The sequence below is a fragment of the Haliaeetus leucocephalus genome, unplaced genomic scaffold (assembly GCF_000737465.1).
Source record: "Haliaeetus leucocephalus isolate CR32 unplaced genomic scaffold, Haliaeetus_leucocephalus-4.0 Scaffold932, whole genome shotgun sequence".
NCBI classification, from domain to species: domain Eukaryota; kingdom Metazoa; phylum Chordata; class Aves; order Accipitriformes; family Accipitridae; genus Haliaeetus; species Haliaeetus leucocephalus.
The window spans coordinates 10,896,075-10,912,427 of NW_010973368.1; the positions used below are offsets into that span (position 1 = coordinate 10,896,075).

The 16,353-nt window shown below is 38.5% G+C and overlaps 1 protein-coding gene across 2 annotated transcripts in view; it reads right to left on the reverse strand.

The window, feature by feature from the left end:
* Positions 1-2,155: 2,155 nt before the first annotated feature.
* Positions 2,156-16,353, reverse strand: part of TTC7B (tetratricopeptide repeat domain 7B) — a 125,540-nt gene continuing 111,342 nt past the window's right edge. For both annotated transcript variants that reach the window (XM_010583822.1, XM_010583823.1), the window contains one exon: positions 2,156-3,153. In XM_010583822.1, coding sequence (XP_010582124.1) covers positions 2,932-3,153 — 222 coding nt within the window. In that variant the 3' untranslated portion in view covers positions 2,156-2,931. The remainder of the gene's footprint in view (positions 3,154-16,353) is intronic.

Here is a 16,353-nt window from a genome sequence, read left to right on the forward strand (position 1 = left end):
TCTACCCAAAGCTTAGTAAAACCCTGGGGCAAGGGGTGAAGGGGTTTGCTTAGTTTTCAGCTGGATCAGCCCCTGACCTATCTCACCATTCATCTGAACAGCTATTATTTCTGACACAGGCTGGAGGAGCAAGAGCACACATAGATCTGTGTATCCACATAGAGATTTGGTCAGCCGCAAAGTCCAGTAGCAACCCTCACGCAGATGACACTGACCCCCTGGCACCAAGGGGAATACTTCCCTGGGACTGGCTGTTCACACTGGCAGTGCTTGCTTCACTCCTGTGACCGAGATATCAGAGCAGTCTCAGAGCAGATTGCAAAAGGCAGATATTTCTGTGTATCAACTAAAACAGATATAAAAATATTCTTGGCCTTCTTACTCCATTTAAAACCAAAAAAAATTACAGCTGTAAAACCTAGTAACTTTTTAAGTTGAAAACTATGTTTAACCAAGTGTTGCTGTTTAATTCATATGCTGCAAGGATTTCCACTTCTGCCTGAAAATTCCTGAATGTACAGTCTTACAGTGATAATCCATTTTTAAAAATAGGTAGCTGAGGCTATTCCCAAGACACAGAAGCTTGTGGATTTACAGTGAAAACTATTCCAGTGTAAGAAAAATTAAACAGATATTCAGGTTCACTTGATATCCACAACAGTGGTGACAACTTCTCCACTAATAAAAGATACGACACAATTAGACTGCTAACCTTTCCATTTTGGGAGTTTATCAAAAGAGGCCAGGACTTTACATTAAACGAGAAGAATCAAAGATAAATTCTGCTATTACAGAATTCTCTTATTCTCCACTTACATCTGAAGCTCTCTTGAGAAAGACCACCAGTCTCAGATCTAGGTGCAAACTGCCTTGTTAGAAAAGCTTTGATATTATAATAAAAGGTGAATAAATGTTGTGAAGGAGCACGTCTGTGAAAGGTATTACAAATTTAAGTTACTGAACTGTGATAGCAGAAAGGCTCAGGAAGAACTGAATTAAACAAATAAAGATTTTGCAGTATCTTTTCATGCACCAGGTACCATATAGTGGGTGCTAACAGACAGCAGGGCCAGAGCATGTATTATGAGCTGGGACTAGAAAAGAGAGAACAGTTGGCAAATAGAAAAGAGGAAAAAAAAAAGCCAAGGACAGTAGGAAGAAAACAGGCAAAACAGGCACTTTAAAAGGGGAAAGAAAACTTTGATGTTTTCACAGTGAGCAAGATGACACAATTTCTACTGGCTTTTAAATAGATTTGAAAACACTACCCATTACAGCCTTTTGGTCCATTTTACAGGGAACATATGGTCTAAGCACTAAGCAGATACAATCTGAAAGTAGCCTCAGTCTAAAAGGCATATGAAATGCCAGGGGGAAAAACAAGAGAGGCAAAACCGAAGAGGTGCCCCAAGCTTACGTCTTCTGCCATTTAGAGATTCTCACTGGAGTGCGCAGAGCCTTTTTCACAGTAAGGAACCTCTACACGTTTGAGGTGAGTAAACTCTCTGGTGAGCGACAAAGCAAAACATTTGCCATTATTTTTCTGAAGCATCTATCTTGTGCTAAGCACTTTAAAACTGCTTCTTGCAACAAATCAAGCAAATACCAAGGAACATCCAGTCTAATGGGGAACCTGGAATTCCTCCCAGGCTCCATGTGAGCCCAACATTGTAAATGAGCAGGCACTAGACTACCCCAGCTCATGTCCCCTGAATATGCATTGTAACGAATGGATTTTCTCCATGCATGCCAGAGAAACTCTGGTAAGTATTTGTCTACTAAACATTTGGCCCTATTACTACTGATATGGCAGTAATATGTTACCAGCCAACTTTTCCTTCAAGGGATGCAAAGTGCATTTTACATACGTAAATGTCCTTGTATTATGTACAGGCAGAGTAATCTGGCTTCATCAAGAGCTGGAGTGGAAGGAATAAACATGGAGAAGAAGTGAAGATTTAAGGAAACCTGAAATCTAAGATAACAATACCGTTGGCAAAGAGTATAGCAGCTTCTTTCCTCTAGACCGGCCTCAGGGCATTTAATTTTGGTGTCATTGATCTTTGAGGCCAGCCAGCCACAGGCCCCACATCATAAAAATGTGTTCACAAGCCATCTATTTCCCCCTGGGTTCTTAAACAGGACACAGGAAAGGTTCCATTTAAAAATCATTTTATTATTAACATAATCTTCCCATTTAGCCAAGTGTGGGTCATGTATAAGGAATGTCGGTAAATATTCCATTTGAGGCTTCTTTTTACATATTTCCATTGATAAATAAACTCTGAATTCACATAAAAAAGTTAAACTTAAATAACTAATATATTTTTTGTAACAGGCATACATTGGTAAAATATAAATATTCTTGTACTCAGCCTTTGCTCTAAATAGAGATAACAGTTAGCCACACATCACAGTTATTAACAACTAAACAAGAACTCAACTGATTTTCTGGCCTGGACTAAAATAGAGATGGAAACAGAAAATTCACATTTTGACTTTGGGCCAAAAGAGGTTGAGAGGCAGGAAGAGAACAGTTTTATTAACAGCCTTGTTAAAAATAGTCTGCTCTGCCACTGAATTTTAACTTATTCTACAATTGGTAGTTGATTCCATTATAATTTTATGTAACACTCAAGTATCACTAACAAAATATGGCACATCATCCATGAACAATTATAACGATGTTTTAAAACTACCAGGGCAAAAATGTAGGCGATATGAGTGATTTGGTTCTGGCTAGCCATTTTGTCCTCCCAGTCTAACATTAATATATTGCATCACGTCACTGTTTTGGCCACTTTCCTGCAAAAGACTGGAATTTGTTACCTGTAGCTCAAGTTTTTCAAACTAACCAGTCACCAGGCAGCCTGATATGCTGGGTTTCCCCACCCAGAATTCAGACCAAAATTGGTTGATCAAGATGCCCTCTCAAAGGACTCTGGGAATGATGGTAAAAGGGACCACGGGACTGCTAGCTTCAAGCTCCAGTGCTGTCAGGAAGCATTCGGTTGCCGCATCATCATTGCCTTGAGCCTGCAGCACCTCTCCCAGGCCGTTCCAGACCTCATGGGCCGTGGAGTTCACCTGGACGGCATCTCTGAGAATCTTCTCTGCCAAGCTATAGCGCCCAAGCTGGTGAAGTATCAGAGCCTGCAAGAAAAAAAATGGATGAGATTGGCCAGTAGGACCTTCCTGAAGCTCAAATGATATGTCACAACAGTGAAATAAGCATAGGTAGCTCTCGGGTTCAAAGTGTTATAGACTATATAATACCTTTTTTTTAAAAAAAAAAAAAAAAAAAAAAAAAAAGAAATGACCTGAAGTAGGACTAGAGCAGGCTACTCCACACCAACAAGGAGTCAAGTGGCTTTGGACAGGAAACAAAGACTCTGAAATGCAAAAACTGAGTTGAACAAAAACTCCACCCAACCACCAAAAATCAGTAAGTACCTGAGCTTTTGTGGCCAGCCCCCACGCCTAAAGTCCTACTAAGGTGTGTGCCCTGAAGTGTTCGTATCCTGCCTGCGCATCCCAGCACCTAGTTTATGTCTTATAACATCTGAGATCATATACATGGCACCATCAGCTCTCACAGATGGCAGTAACAGAACCGAGTTCAGCCCAGTGGGCAACAGCCATGGTATTTGATTCAGCATGTAGAATGGGAAGTGTGCTGGGACTAACGTTGCACCTGTAGTTTATAAAGGTCCAGCAAGCAGGTATCTTCCTCAGGAGCTTCCTAGACATAGATTCTTTATCTGTCCAAACACACTAGGATATGGGCTGAATGAGGCAGTGGAAATCTCCATCCATCACATTCAGCTATGTTACCATGCCAGAATGGCCACGGAATTACCCAGTAAGAGAGCTTTATTCCAGGATTATAATAATCCTAACGAAGTTATGCATTTTTAGTTTGTGATTCTGTATTGCAAAATGCATACGGACCACAAATCTTTGTTTTCCAGAAAGGTGTCCTGATTACATGCTTATAGATTCCTTGTGACTTCTCCCCTCCCAGCCTCCACTTCTTGGACCATGATTTCTTTTATTTCTCTCTGTACATCTATCCCTCAAATCCTTATCAGCCTAAGCGCTGATGATTAGAAAGTACTGAAATTCTGTGCAACCCCTGAATTACCCACCATATGTTTCTGGAATTCTGCCCACCAGGCTGGCTTTTGCATGGGCAGACTGCTAACTCCATCCTACAGAGCAACAGAGCAGACCATGCTCTGAAGAACAGTAAGAGCACCGTATAGTATTGGCAAGTAAATAAATCAATGCAATGAAGGCTAATTTCTATCAGCCTAGCAGATGTTCTTACATAAAGGTGCTAGAGGGCTTTTCTGGTTTGGATTTTTTTTTGAGCTGTCAAGTGAGTCAGCATTTCCAGAGCAAGTGAACAGTACTTCCAATCCAAAAATCACATAACTCTCAGGGTCAGTGTTTTTTCCCTGCAGGAAAGTGATTGTCAGTGACTGGCAGGTATCAGAGTGAGACTACAAAAATGGACAAGGACATGGAATATATAAAGGTGGTTTGGCTGCATGCACCTAACCTTAGTAAAGTTAAAATGTTCTTAATTTTTGAGACAAGATTCTCTGATTAATTTTCAAAAATCTTCCTTTTTTCTGTGCAGATTTGTATATTTTATACTGATTAAACATGCGAGTTCTTTGAATATTGATAATACTTTTTTTCACAAATATGCCAGACTATTTTCCCCACTTGCTACGGATACAAGCTGTTCTTTTCAAGACCAAAGGAAACCAAATTTTGCAGATATAAGCCTGTTGATAGGACCAGAAACACATTATGTCACATCTGCCCTATTCTGTATGGAAAAAAGTGTAGCTGAGATTTTCCAGGTGACAGAACTAGAGCGAATACTAGCTGTTTGCCTGCTGTTATACTTTTCTAAGAATATAAGCTATTTAGCACTAGTGAAGGAACCGCTCTTGCATGGGTACAAAACATGTACTTCATGTTTTGAGGACACAGCGTTTTCAAGGGAGAGTCTCCCAAAAGTCAGTCCTTCACTGGTGTCTCAGAGGCTGGGATGGTATGAAGACACCTGCCTTGGGTAGCAGCACTGGGGCAATGAGCTTTGCTTCCAAAGAACCAACAGAGAGAAAATTAGACTCGTTTCATGCAGAGCATCAAAAAGATGGTGACATTTCGTCACTACAGCTGAGGGCTGAGCTCAAACAAGCGATCTAGAGAAGGAAGACATAATACCCTCTGACTCATTAACTCTCTCAGAATGATGGTCAGATGTCATATGTTGTGAGTGTCCATTTTGTAGATCTCCTTCCCAGATGACTTCATTAAAATTCTAAGGCCCAGAACATTTCATTTCATTGTTTGCAATTCTTGCTCTATTAAGCATTATACTACAGACCACAGGGAGAAGAAGCAGGCATGCCTATCACACAGCAACATCCTTCAGCGACCTTGCACCATCACCCATCCAAGAAAACTGACCTCCAGTTTATCAGCTGTCAGCATATGCTTGCTCTCTGTACTAAACCCTTCAGGAAAAAAAAAAACCAAACCCCAAACCACTAAAAACAAAAAACCCTAAAAAAACCCAGAAAAAGCCCTCCTCTAAGATTTCCCAGAAATCAATACAAATTATCCTAGTCCTTCACTGCATATTTTCCTTTGCTTCCTAACTGTAAACAAAATCTCATAGCTACCAGTTCTGGCCTTTACCAATTTAGCAGTAGATGTACAGACAACATTTATCTGCAGAATAATGTTAGGTCTCTTGCTTTATGGCTGGAGATGGGCTTGAACAACACATCAACCCTGCAGAAACATGGAGGGGTACCTAAGTGACATATGGCTCACACCTTCAGACTTGGCGTGTTAGTTTAAAACCTAAGCAGAATGCCTTCTCCCTATATCTTCTTTATAAACAGGCACATGAACTTTAAAAAGGAAAAAAAAATTATGATAGGGAATTTGGAATCTGAATCAATTAGAAAAACTGCTATATAATCATTTGAGTAAATAATAAGAAATATCAGTAGGAAAACACCCATTCTACAGAAGATGATGAAAACAGTAAGCTCCTAAGGAATTACAGGAATCTAAGGCAATCTATCCGTTCTTTGTACACTTTCAAATGCTGCAGAGGTGTTTAAGAAAACTTGGCATCCTGCTAGGTGAAGGCAGGATCTTTCCTGCTATTGCCTCTCTCTCACTAGCTCTTTTACATGAAAGACCAATACATTTGTGACATTTGCTTCTAACACAGTTCTAAAAGCCTCTAATGTGTGCAGGCTTCTTTATTTTGCAGCTCAGTACAAATTTTGTTTATTACTTTTCCTCATGTTTGGTTTGCTGAAAATTCTGGGGGTTTGGGGGGGGTTGTTTTGTTTTTGTGGTTTTTTTTGGCAAACCACTTATCTCCCCTAAGACTGTTAAGGCTTCCAGCTTCTGTCTGTTCAGGATGTCTTTATGCTGTAAACTCTCTAAGCAAATCTTATTTTTCCTTTAGCTAGTTCTACATTGTAGAGGTTGATTTTGTAACTCAAAAAAACTCCAAGAGAAAACTCTAATCAGAAATGGCACAGGCAGAAAGTAATGGGAATCTCTGAAGAAACAGAGACTTTTTTGTGCCATCATCACAAGAAGTGAAAGCAGTACTTCATGTCTCTGATTCGTTGATATTTATACCAGTCACTTTGAATAATAAACAGTACTCAGATTTGCGGAGTTCAGATGCCCTCTGCTCAAGGAAAGGTCAACAGCCCTTTACAGCGCCCAGGCCATCGTCAGGGCTCAGAGCTGGAAGTAACCGGGACCTTTCAATTTCAAGAGCCTACACAAGCTGGCTTTCTAAAAGAGAGTAATACTGTGTGCTGCCTGTGACAGAGAGGTACTGTAGTTGCTATAAACAAGGTTCTACACAAGCTTTACATCACAACAGAAAAAATCCCTCTAGGAATTAATAAAAAGGGGGGAAAAGTGCTTCCAACTTTCTTCTCTGCCGCAGGTTATTTTCAAGATCTGCTGATTCTCTCCTCATCCAGTCTGGAGACACAAAGTCTCCCCCGCAGTTGGTCCATGATTTTACATGTGTTTCATCCCTTGATCATCACCCTTACACTTCTTTTTACATTGTCCCACATACAAAACTGCCCCACCAAAGCATCCGTCCAAGGATTGTTTTTAGAATGCTCAGCCAAACAAGGCCCAACCCCTGACTGAAGGCCCTTGGCACTGTTGTCCAAACAGAAGTAATTTGTTATTTATTACTCAATACCTCCTAGGTACCTACAAAAATACAGCCCAGAGCTATTACAATTACAGCTCAACAGCTATTGAGTCTGAATAGACAGAAATACCTTAACGTACCATCCAACATTTTCATGCCTGTATATTATTACTACTCAATGCTTCTGTTGTAAGAACAACTTTCTCTTGATTCCTTGGGTTACACTGAAGAAGCAGGTGCAGAGAAGTGTCCAACTAATGAATACAAAGATTAAAAAGCAAAACTATGGTAGGTGTCTAACTTATTTCCAAAAGAAGAAAACTAGTATGATAAAATTAATGGATTCTGAAATGTTCAAACCCGTGAGGCCTTTTTTTTTTTTAAAACAAACAAACAAACAACAAACCCCACAACATATTCACAGTCTTTTGGACACAGAAAGATGCATACTGGAATTTTCACATGCATGTAAGATGGTATGTTTAATCAGCATTCACTTCAACAGGACCTAAATCCTTACTCCACCTAGATAACTTCCAGTATGTCATTACATATCTATCCGTATCTTAGATAAACAAGATTCTTTTAAAATTTTATCTATGGTGATGGCACAATAAAACCAGTAATTACAATTAATACCTTCTTCAATAAGGCAGAATTATATTTTTATATATATTGACATGTCAAAATTATATTTTTGGCATAGTTATTTTTCCCCTTGCAGTTTGACATAGTAAGGTTATTTTTCATTAGCTAAATGTAAGCATTTTTAAAGAGGAAAACATTGAAATTAATTCTAATTGCCAAATGCAGCTTTACACAGTCTCCAAATAAAACCTTCAGTTAGCAAATGCATCATTATTTATTAATAAAATATCATCACTCAGAATCTAAACAACATGATTGTATAAAGCCATAATTGCTTAAATAAGCATGTAGCGTAGTCTTCACTGCAAAGGTACCTTGTTTTCTGCAAATGGGCTTTCTCTCTTTGCAAATTAACCTGTCATAACAATTAACCAAACAGTCAGTGGAAAAAAAAAACCCTAGAAAAATAAACACAGGACAGAAATGGAAAACTACTTAAATAACTAATTTCTGATATTGAAAACATGATTAAAACTAGCCATTTAGAGGAGTCTAGTGAGGTCACTTTTTTTATTTGCTTTTAGGCAAATGAGAAGCTAACATTCAATTTTTTTCCATGGAACTAACTTTTTAAAAATTAAAGCCATAATTATCACCCATCATATGTCTCACCAAACCAGAGCTTTATCATAAAGTGCTAAACCAAGATTTACAATAAGTGCAAAAAAAAAAAAAAAGTAAAAAGTTAACACTACAAAATCACTGTGGTTTCTTCAATGTGACTAAAAATTTCTGCTCAAGAGAGTTGGAGGTTTTCTTAAGGTTTAATCATCTGACTACTTCTCCACCCCTCCTGGAAAATAAACAATTCTCAATCTTAACAGAAGCACTACTTGAGATTTTTACCTTTATTCATTTAATATCAAGAGGAACGATTTCTTTTCTCTAAGGAAAAGACTATAGGTGGGAGATGTTCTCAAAAGCAATGAAATTTATTTCAAAGTGGAAAAAATATAATGGGAGGTTTGGCCATGAGTCCATTTGCACTTTTGCCTTCTTCAGAGAGAATGCTGAACTCTCAGCACTGAACTCTCTTATAACTGCAGAGAAGGAAACTGGTAACTGGGAGAAAAGGAGAGCATGAGAAGAAGAAATGTGGCCAACCTAACATGCAAAAATGAGTCAGACACTCACCATGTTTAAGAATCACAGCCTGTTGACCTGCAAAAGACTCAACTATGGAGATTTGAGTTCTACCAGATAAGATATTAATTTTTTTCCTGGTATTACATGACTTGTTTGCTAAAGAGCTGCTAAATTTGTATGATGCAGACCTTATTTAGCTAGAAAATACCCCTCAGAGCTAAAAGTTTTCCTTGCAAAAACAACAGCTCTAACAAAACATTATAAGCATATGAAAATAAAAAATGGACTGATTTTGCTTTTAATGATGAGAACAGGGAGACAGAAGAACAGTGGAAATACTAGCTGCCTGGTTCACTGATGACCTGCTGAAGCCCAATAAGCTAGCAGCTGCAAATCTTATAATCAGATATAGAGCTATACAGGTGTGGACAATAATGATTTTTTTTAAAGTTACAATAAAAGGCCTAAAGAACTCACTACATCTAACTCCCCAGTAATTTTCCCAGTTCACTATTTTTTTTTTTTAAACAAGTCCCAGCCTGCCTAAGAGAGAATCAACTCTAACTGTGGTATGCAGAAAGACATGATAGAAACAGCCCATCTTATCAAAACAGCTTGAAAATAAAGGATTATGACCATAAACAGTTACAAAACTTAATATGCAATGTATGCATTGCAAATCCATATGCACTGTAATTTTAGCATCACAAAACTGCCCCTTGTTACATGCTGCTTTTTCAGCCTATTTTGCATGTGTTAAGGTGGCTGCTATTTTCAAACAAATCTATCAAACTTGAAGGTTTACCAGAGACTTGACAGTGTTATGCTATAATAATGAAACAGAAGAAGTGTTAGTGAGGCAAAATGAGAAGAATTTGTCATCATATCTGGGAAACTAAGTAAAATTCTGCAGCTGATATTTCCCCATTCTCCATGATAAAAATACACATTTTAAATGTATTCTATAATCAATATTTTACACTTATGTAGAGTGAAATAGCACATTATTTATATACTATGCTCTCCTATTTTCCTTTTAGCTGATGAATTTGTGCTGAAACATGTCCATCAAATGGAAGTATGACTTTGCACAAGGAATCATTTATTAACTCCTTCTTTTGAAGGCATATACCAAGAACAGTTGCATGTTTAGTCATTGTAAGTAACTATTTTCTGCAAGTGTGAAAAAATTGTAACATGGTGCATCAGTTTGAAATAAGCCATTCCATCAGAAAAATGATGAATAAACATAGTCTATGTCTGCAATGACAGACACAGATGTATTTTAATGCAGGGATTTTGAAGGGTGTTGATATTACAAGGTTTAAAAACAACTGGATTGACTACCACCACTTACAAGTAAAGATAATTTTCCATAAAATAAATAAATACATAATATTTTTGAATTGGAAGAGAAACTGCAATTTTTATGTAATTTGTTTCCAAAATGCAGAATACAAAACTACTTATTTTGTTTTCTCTAATAATGCAATTCTTTTGAATAAAAAGTGTGTTTCTTCAAATATGCTCAAAATAAAACTTCCTAGCAGCTCAGTATGGATTTCATTTTTTTTTAAATGAGGACAATCAGCTAATAATACTAAAGCTGATCGCTCACTAAACCAAACCAAAGCAACCGATGAACAAATACAAACCCGCGCCTGCAGCCCATATTTTTGTTCATTGCCTATCCCAAAACAGTGCCTGTTCCATGCGGCCGTCCCTGCCTTGTCCCCCCTCTTGCCTTCCTCGATCCCCCGCACACCCAGAAACTGAGCTGTGTGCTCTGTGTCCCCGCTGAAGCAAGCTCCCAACCCCAGTTTGTTATTTCTTTACCCTTCCCCCAAGGCTAACATACCCCCTAAGGTATCCAATTGCTTCCCCTGCTGCAAAACACTCGTTGCTAGGAGAAAACCTACTGCTTGGCAACAGATTTTTAAAACAACAACTTTGGCTTTGTTACTCACTGAACTTTACATTGCCAGCATGAAATAACGAACGTGTGTGGTTGTTAGTGCATCTGTGTATTTATAACCCCCTTGAAAATGACTGACCCCTTCCAACAGGGATGTGCTTGCCTTTTAGTTCGTTACTCTTCGCTGCCGATGATGCAGAAAGGTTCAAACCTGAAGTTTGGCTTTTAAAATTGCTGATCATGAGCTTCCATCTTGGTGGAAGGCTTTAGGGGACCTCCTTTCCTGTTAAGACAACAACGATCTGGCAATAGTCTGCTGTAATTTTGATTTACACTTTATGTGAATGTCCTGTCAGCTTATAAAAACATAGCATGACTGTCACACTATATTGCGAGAACTAATTTGACTATAGCAAGCACATTGGAAACAAATAAAACACCTTCCTGATACAGTGAAACACCTAGTGACTTCAGAAATTATCTAACTTTTTATCTCTATCTGAAAATTATACTGAGGGTCTTATTCCATACGCTGTATCCACAAACACAGTAAAACCATGACAATTCTCTCTTCAGAAGTCAGATGGCTACAGCTCTGGCAAGTACTGCATCATCACTGGCATCAGGGAATAATTAAGTACAACCTTAGTCCTCAGGTTGTGGCCAGTCCTGAATTTGGAGTACTTGTCATCTGGTGCAAACATTTTACATTTCCTCCCAGCTGTGACACCATGAGGGGACACTGAGGTGTAGGTGATTCATCTCTCGATCGCCTCCCTCCATCTGGAAGCTCAGCAGCACTGCATCTTCTCTCCCCTCCCTCCCAGCCCTGAAGCCACATCAGTGTCTTCTCACCTTTCCCACAAACGAGAAAAGAGGATTTCCCAGATGTATAGCATCCATACATATAACATACACCTGCCATGAAAACTGCTGCTGGAGGTCACAGCTACAGACAGTGCCCATAGTCATTTCCTTAATTCTGTTTATTCTCGTATGTTGTCATTCATACACTCACCCCTTTTCCCCTATGTAGACATTTTATACATACAAGTGCATGATCTAATTACAGTATACTCACTACTGAAATCCTAGCATTTTATCCGTCTGATCTGTTGCTGTATTTCAACATTGCCTGGTTTCAAAAGCAAGGCTAGGTTTACTACTGCATCATTGTGCTACCTACAGAGACTCCTAGGTACTGTTTGTTACTGATGCCATTATTTTCCCAGTTTTGAGTCAAAGGGTCAGAATTAGAGAAAATTCTATCTCTGTTATTCAAGACTTAGGACTAACATAAAACTGCTTTTAATATCCAAAAGAGAACACCCCCCCCCCAGCCCCCCCAAAATGATACAAGTGCAGAACAGGCTGGAGAAACAGAAAACCTCAGACTAAGATTCTTGAAATGAGGAGCCTCAAAGTCTGCCCACTGAGTCAATATTCAAGCATTTGAGGAAAAGCTGGATTTTTCACAAGAACTGAGGATACCGGGAATTCAGTGTCCTTACTCCACCACCTAAAGACTAGATTTCAATTTAGTACATCTGAAGGCTCCTGGTTTTGAAAGCTTGTGCTCCCTGCAAAATTATCATAATGTCAAGAAATTGATGTTCTTCTGTCTGTCAGTCACCCACTCATAGAATTAAAGAATAAATAATAAGAAATAGCAAGCAACGGCTTTTTAAGAAGCTGTTTTTCATTAATGACAGTTTTTCTATAAAATCACAATGAACATACTGGTGGTATGTGGCTTCTGGAAGTAGTAATTAGAAAAATTGATCAAATGTTCTAATGAAGAAATCAATCTGAAGTCAGGAGAATAGCTTGTGTATCAAAGAAAAATCAGAGTTGCAGATACAGTACTAGGTTCTGTAGTTAAAGTTTAAAATTAACAGAAGTGTCAGAGTTCAAATCAAGGACTTTGGAGATCTTTAGCTAGAGTGTCACTATATTGAAAGCTAGTATTTGTAGTCCATACTTGTACCCAACTCAATACTACAGAAACTAACACTTGTCTGAACTTTCGAGACTACAGAAAAGGAATCAGAAGTGAATGATACTCTTCTGAAGTACCTTTTCTGCATTTATGCATGTGTATTTCTCTCAAATATTCTGACAAATGCCATGTTAAATATTCAGAGTCAGAACTACAGTATAAAAGATGACCAGTCCTTTCATTACTAAAATAAAACAGAAATTCAAAGATTAAAGCACATTATTCACATTTTTATTCCTTTTGCCCTTAGCTAAAAAGACTTTTGCATATAGAAGTATGTACATACATATGTTATAACTATGGCTACTGTAGTGTTATGACACCACAGCAGCACATACTACACTGGCATTGCAGTAACCTCTAAGAAAAAGAGGTTATTTTTAATATAGCATTAATAAATATATTTTTTTTTTATAGCATTCCCAGGAAACAGATAATTTCCTCTCCACAAAGCAGATGTGAACTGCCATCTGCTCCTCAGGCTCAACGCACTACAATGGGAAAAGCAATCTTCACGACAGTTTGCAAAAACCTTCCGGTATGAGAGGGAATGCACCTCCTTTCTCCGCTCCAGATTCTTAAATGAAAGGCAGAAGTTGTAGGTAGGCTGCTAACCTGTCAGTCTGACAGGACAACTGCCAACAGATCCATCTTTAAGGGAAGGCTATTTTCAGTGTGAAGGGAAGGCATACACCCTCCCATCTGTGCACCATCAGGCTGAGATCAGAAGAGCCAAACCGTAACCATTGGCTTAGAAAGGGCTTTTAGCACTTTTAGAAAAATAAAACAAAATACTTCTTTATATGCCAACTTACCTTTCACAAAACCTGAAGAAGTTGAATATACTGAAAACCAAGGAAAAATCCTTTGGACAATTAAAGAAAGAAACCCGAACAGCAGTATTTTAGAAAAAAAACCCATTAAAAATATTTTTTTAAAAAGCTAAAAGTAACATTAATGTACCTCAACAAATCAGCTTTTGCTAACACTGATCTGGAATCAAACAGATAAATATAACTGAAGTATCACCTACCTTTTACAATTCAACTCCATATATGAAGCCTATCAGGTTTTCTCACAACTATCTTTTTGTGGATCATCGTTAATTTTTTACTTAAAACTTGCCAAAAATAAGGTATTTTCAGTTTATTTAACATCAGATCAGAAGAGCCCTCTTAGGTCACTGATTTTGCTCCCCTGGTGTTACAGACAACCTTAGCACAGGATTTCTTGTTTCACAGCATTTAGACTGTAAGTGCTAGGAATACTCCTCAAATCATCTTCCCAAATTTTTCCCTAGCCAGTTTGTTTTCATTTGTTCCAGTGCCAATGTCACCTACCCTTATTTTGATTATGCATACTCCTCTCATGTTTACAAGGAGCATATATTATTATTAAAGTTTCCTACTCCTCCCAGGAGATGCTCCATAGACTCTCCAGTGCTCCTTTTCAGTCACCTCAGTGCTCACTGTGTATAAGGACAACACTGATGCGAAGCTACAGGCCAGTTTTGTCATCCAGTCACTTTACTTGGGATTACAAGAGAATCACAGGGCCAGCCTGGGATGAAACTCCAAGTGAAACCTGTGCTTTAGTTTACACTGAGGTACGCTTGCCCTGTTGGCCAGCCTCAACTAACTGGTTTTACTGGCCATGGCAGTCTCCATATTTTGGGGACACGAAGCAACCAGTGGAGCATGAACACCACCACCTTCCATAAGGGAAGGAGAAATCTGTAGGCTTACAAAATTAAAGGTGAGACTATTCTGTTGACAAGATGATGACGTTGATAACCAGGACATGATGTCTCGTGTTGGGCTTGGCCAACTCATGAACAGCGAAGGTGTAGCTCTTGTAGAACAATGGACACGTAGCTCAGATTAACTAGTACCCCAGCTCTTTGTCCTCCCCAGTCATTTCCATACTCAGTCTTGCTCTTGCATTTTGTATTTGTGAAAGTCATCGTATTTCTTTTTCTGACGAACATCACATTTCTGTTAAAGATTGAGGCAAAACACGAGTGTAATGCAGTTATGGACTTTTTATAAATGGTTATCCATCAGTGCACTGATTGACACAGCATGTTAAATCATATGCTGTGGTTGGTTTATGACTCTTGAAACCCATTTTCCAAACTGTATAATAAATTAGTGCACAAGGTTGGAATCAGCAAAGAAAGTCTAATTCCAAATGCTGTTTCTCCCTCAGTCCTTTCCTTTGGTTTACTATTACCAGCTGACAGGCAGCTGAAATAGATCTGAATCCCGCTTCCCAGAGTGTCAGAATCTTGTCCATTTGAGTCACTTTTCTAGTTCACTGGAGCACAGTTGGCAGGAAGAACACAAGAATGGCAGAAAAGGCACTCCCACACAAAGCTAGGATTTGATCAGAATAAGCAAACTGAGAAGTTAATGCTGAGTGAAGAGCTGAAATGCAGAGTGGCAGCTTCCACTTTGAAGGATAAGAACTACAGCAACTGTGTGGGTTTGGTGGGGAAGGTGGGAATTCTGGAACTTAAAGCAGCCGTTCAGTGTGGGGTGAGATACAAACATTTCCTACCAGCTATTGTGTTAAACATCCATGGATTTTATCTCCAGCAAAAAACCCCAGATACAAATGTTACATTATATCGAATGCAATGCACATAGCAGAAAGACTTCCTCCAATCTCAGGAAGCTCAGGGTTTGATTCTGCAGCAAATGAGATGACTTTGGATGCCCAGGCTAAAGCTACACCATTTATTTTCAACAAAGATCACCAGCTGCTCACACTATCATATCACAATTTTAAAGGAAATTAAGTTTGACGCATCAATTACTTTAATAGATCTGACAACATTTCATACTGTTTTAGACTTTGTATCAGGAACAGTTATTTCTGGCAACTGTAACCTACCAACTTCTGGCTACGCGTTCAATTAACATGACAAAGCATCATCACAGACTGCATTTGTGTCATAGCATTTCATAGCCCTCTGGCAAGTCTTTGGGTCTGTGACCCTCATAATACCATCTGTTCCAATGCCATTGTGGCTATCACTTTTTCAAATGGTCATAATTTAAAAACCAGACAGAATCCAAGAGAAGCTATTGTCAGCTGTCAGGACAAACTGTAACAAGGACCATGAAAAAAATGGAAATTGAAATGGCTCTGCAGCTGATAGAGGTTTGCTTGCTTGTCTTTTGAATATTTGTAACTACCTGACAACATCTGCCTTAATTTATTACTTGCCCCCATTTAGAAAATAAAGTTTTGGTTGTTTTTTTTTTTTAATGGGAGAATATACTTTTTAAACTATGTCTTTATTTTAAATTACTTAAAGGCAAAAGCAGTCCTCTCTTTTACTAGGTCAGATCACCTCTGACAGAAGGCAAGTATTTTTCCAAAGTGCTACCTAACACAACCTTTCTCTGTGTAGATTTAGAGGTCTGAAACCATTTTCACACCGTGTATTGTACAGAAGAAATTTTGAAT